This window comes from Colobus angolensis, unplaced genomic scaffold (assembly GCF_000951035.1).
Source record: "Colobus angolensis palliatus isolate OR3802 unplaced genomic scaffold, Cang.pa_1.0 Scaffold36, whole genome shotgun sequence".
Lineage (NCBI taxonomy): Eukaryota > Metazoa > Chordata > Mammalia > Primates > Cercopithecidae > Colobus > Colobus angolensis.
In genome coordinates this window covers 3,319,711-3,321,997 of record NW_012116932.1, presented here as the reverse complement: position 1 = coordinate 3,321,997, position 2,287 = coordinate 3,319,711, and the positions used below count along the sequence as shown (strand labels likewise).

At 52.6% G+C, this 2,287-nt stretch overlaps 1 protein-coding gene across 2 annotated transcripts in view; it reads left to right on the top strand.

Annotated features, from left to right (window-relative positions):
- The window catches only part of CIB3 (calcium and integrin binding family member 3), a 19,736-nt gene extending 18,768 nt beyond the window's left edge, over positions 1-968 (top strand). For both annotated transcript variants that reach the window (XM_011953257.1, XM_011953256.1), the window contains one exon: positions 850-968. In XM_011953257.1, coding sequence (XP_011808647.1) covers positions 850-871 — 22 coding nt within the window. In that variant the 3' untranslated portion in view covers positions 872-968. The remainder of the gene's footprint in view (positions 1-849) is intronic.
- The last annotated feature ends 1,319 nt before the right edge of the window (positions 969-2,287 follow it).

Sequence of the window (2,287 nt, the reverse complement as noted above, 5' to 3'; positions counted from 1 at the left end):
CTGTAAATGTGCCTTTCAGGCCAGCAGCGGTGGCTCACGCCTGTAATTCCAGCACTTTGGGAGGCCGAGGCAGGCGGATCACGAGGTCAGGAGATTAAGACCATCCTGGCTAACATGGTGAAACCCCGTCTCTACTAAAAACACAAAAAATTAGCCAGACGTGGTGGCCGGCGCCTATAATCCCAGCTACTTGGGAGGCTGAGGCAGGAGAATCGCTTGTACCCTGGGGATTGGAGGTGGCAGTGAGCCGACATCATACCACTGTACTCCAGCCTGGGCGACACAACGAGACTCTGTCTCCCCACTACCCCCCCCAAAAAAAACAATTAAAAAAAGAAAAGGAAAATAAAAAAAAGAAAAAGAAAAAAGGCTGGGCACAGTGGCTCACACCTGTAATCCCAACACTTTGGGAGGCCAAGGTGGGCAGATCACTTGAGATCAGGAGTTCAAGACCAGCCTGGCCAACATGGTGAAACCCCGTCTCTACTGAAAATAGAAAAATTAACTGGGCATGGTGGCATGCACCTGTAATCCCAGCTACCCGGGAGCCTGAGGCATGAGAATCACTTGAATCCAGGAGGCAGAGGTTGCAGTGAGCTGAGATCACACCACTGCACTCCAGCCTGGGCAACAGCGCAAGACCCCGTCTCAAAAACAACAAAAAATTAAAATAGTAAACGCACGTGCTCTCAACCCCTGTGGGGGTCCCCCGGCCTAGGGTTGTTTGAGGGGTCCACACGGCATCTTTCCTGCCTGTCCCAGGGAATTACCGTGAGCGTGTTGAGGGGGAGAAGGAAAAGGGGTTGTCCACTCCTTGAAGGCATTGACTCCTTTTCTCTCTGCACACAGCACCTTCCACATCCGAATCTGATGGCACCACAGAGAAGCCAGGCTATAGGAGAGCGGGGTGACCCCTCACCTGCTGTGGACTCTGGTTTCTGAGAATAAACACGAGTTGCTGAGTCACACCTGCTGGGAGGACACATTTTTCCACCTTAAAACTGGAAGACGGGAGGGAGGCAGTCTAGAATCTTATCTTTGACTTTGCTGTGTGACCCTGAGTGTGGCCACACCCTCTCTGAGCCAGATCTCCCTGTTTGTGCAAGGAAGGGGTGACTCCTAGATCGTCCTCACTGTGAAGGCTGGAAATGCCTTGTTGTGGGTGTCTGTGGTGGGGATGAGGTGGGGAGATCGGGCCCATGCTGTCCTGCCCCAGGGTTCCCACCCCGAAGGCCAAACCTCACCCTTGACTGCCCTGAGTCATCAAAGGGACTGAAACTTTTACTCCTGGGCTGATTCACTGGAGCTGCCAAGAGAAGACCTCTGACTGGGAGGGATGGGAATGTCATTCACCGAGGTGGCTACTGCACTTTACAGTTGATGATGCATCTGGCCCCTAGCGTGACTTTGACTCCCCCATGACATCCCTGCAGGGTTGGCTGAGGATCATGCCCTCATTTGGAGGGAGCAGAGTGACTTGCCTAAGGCCACCCCACAAGTCATTTGCAGGGGCGGGCTGGAACCCAGGTGCACCTCATACCGGATCCCAGATGTCTGAACCTTGTACATTTGGGGAACCCCACATCCCCTCCACCTCGGGTTGCCCCAGGGCCTCCATCTATGCCCCAGTCAGTCCAAGGAGTAGTCACTCCTGCAGCCAAGACCAGCCCCCAGGGACCTTCCCAGACACCTCCATTGTACGGTATGTCATGTCTAGAGAGCTCACTCCCATCCTAAAACCCTAATAAATTAAGCAGCTACTGGGCCGGGCACGGTGACTCAAGCCTGTAACCCCAGCATTTTGGGAGGCTGAGGTGGGCAGATTGTCTGAGTTCAGGAATTCGAGAACAGCCTTGGCAACATGGCGACATCCCATCTCTAGCAAAAATACAAAAATTAGCTGGGTGTGGTGGTGCACGCCTGTAGTCCCAGCTATTTGGGAGGCTGAGGTGGGAGGATCGCTTGAGCCCAGGAGAGGGAAGTTGTAGTGATTGGAGATCGTGCTACTGCACTCCAGCCTGGGCAATAGAGCGAGACTCTGCCAAAAAAAAAAAAAAAAAAAAAAAAAAAAAAAAGAAAAACACCTACTGTGCACCAAAGCCCCAGGTTTTACATGCATTCTGCTGGTTCATCCTGAAGAGGGACTGCTTTTCTCATTTTCCAAGTAAGAAAGTAGGCCCAGAGATGTCTAGACTTGCCAAAGGTCACACAGCCCCACAACCTAGGATTCCCTCCACCATCATGGCCCTGTGATGCCTCCTCCGTCCCCAGCCTTTTTTTTTTTTTT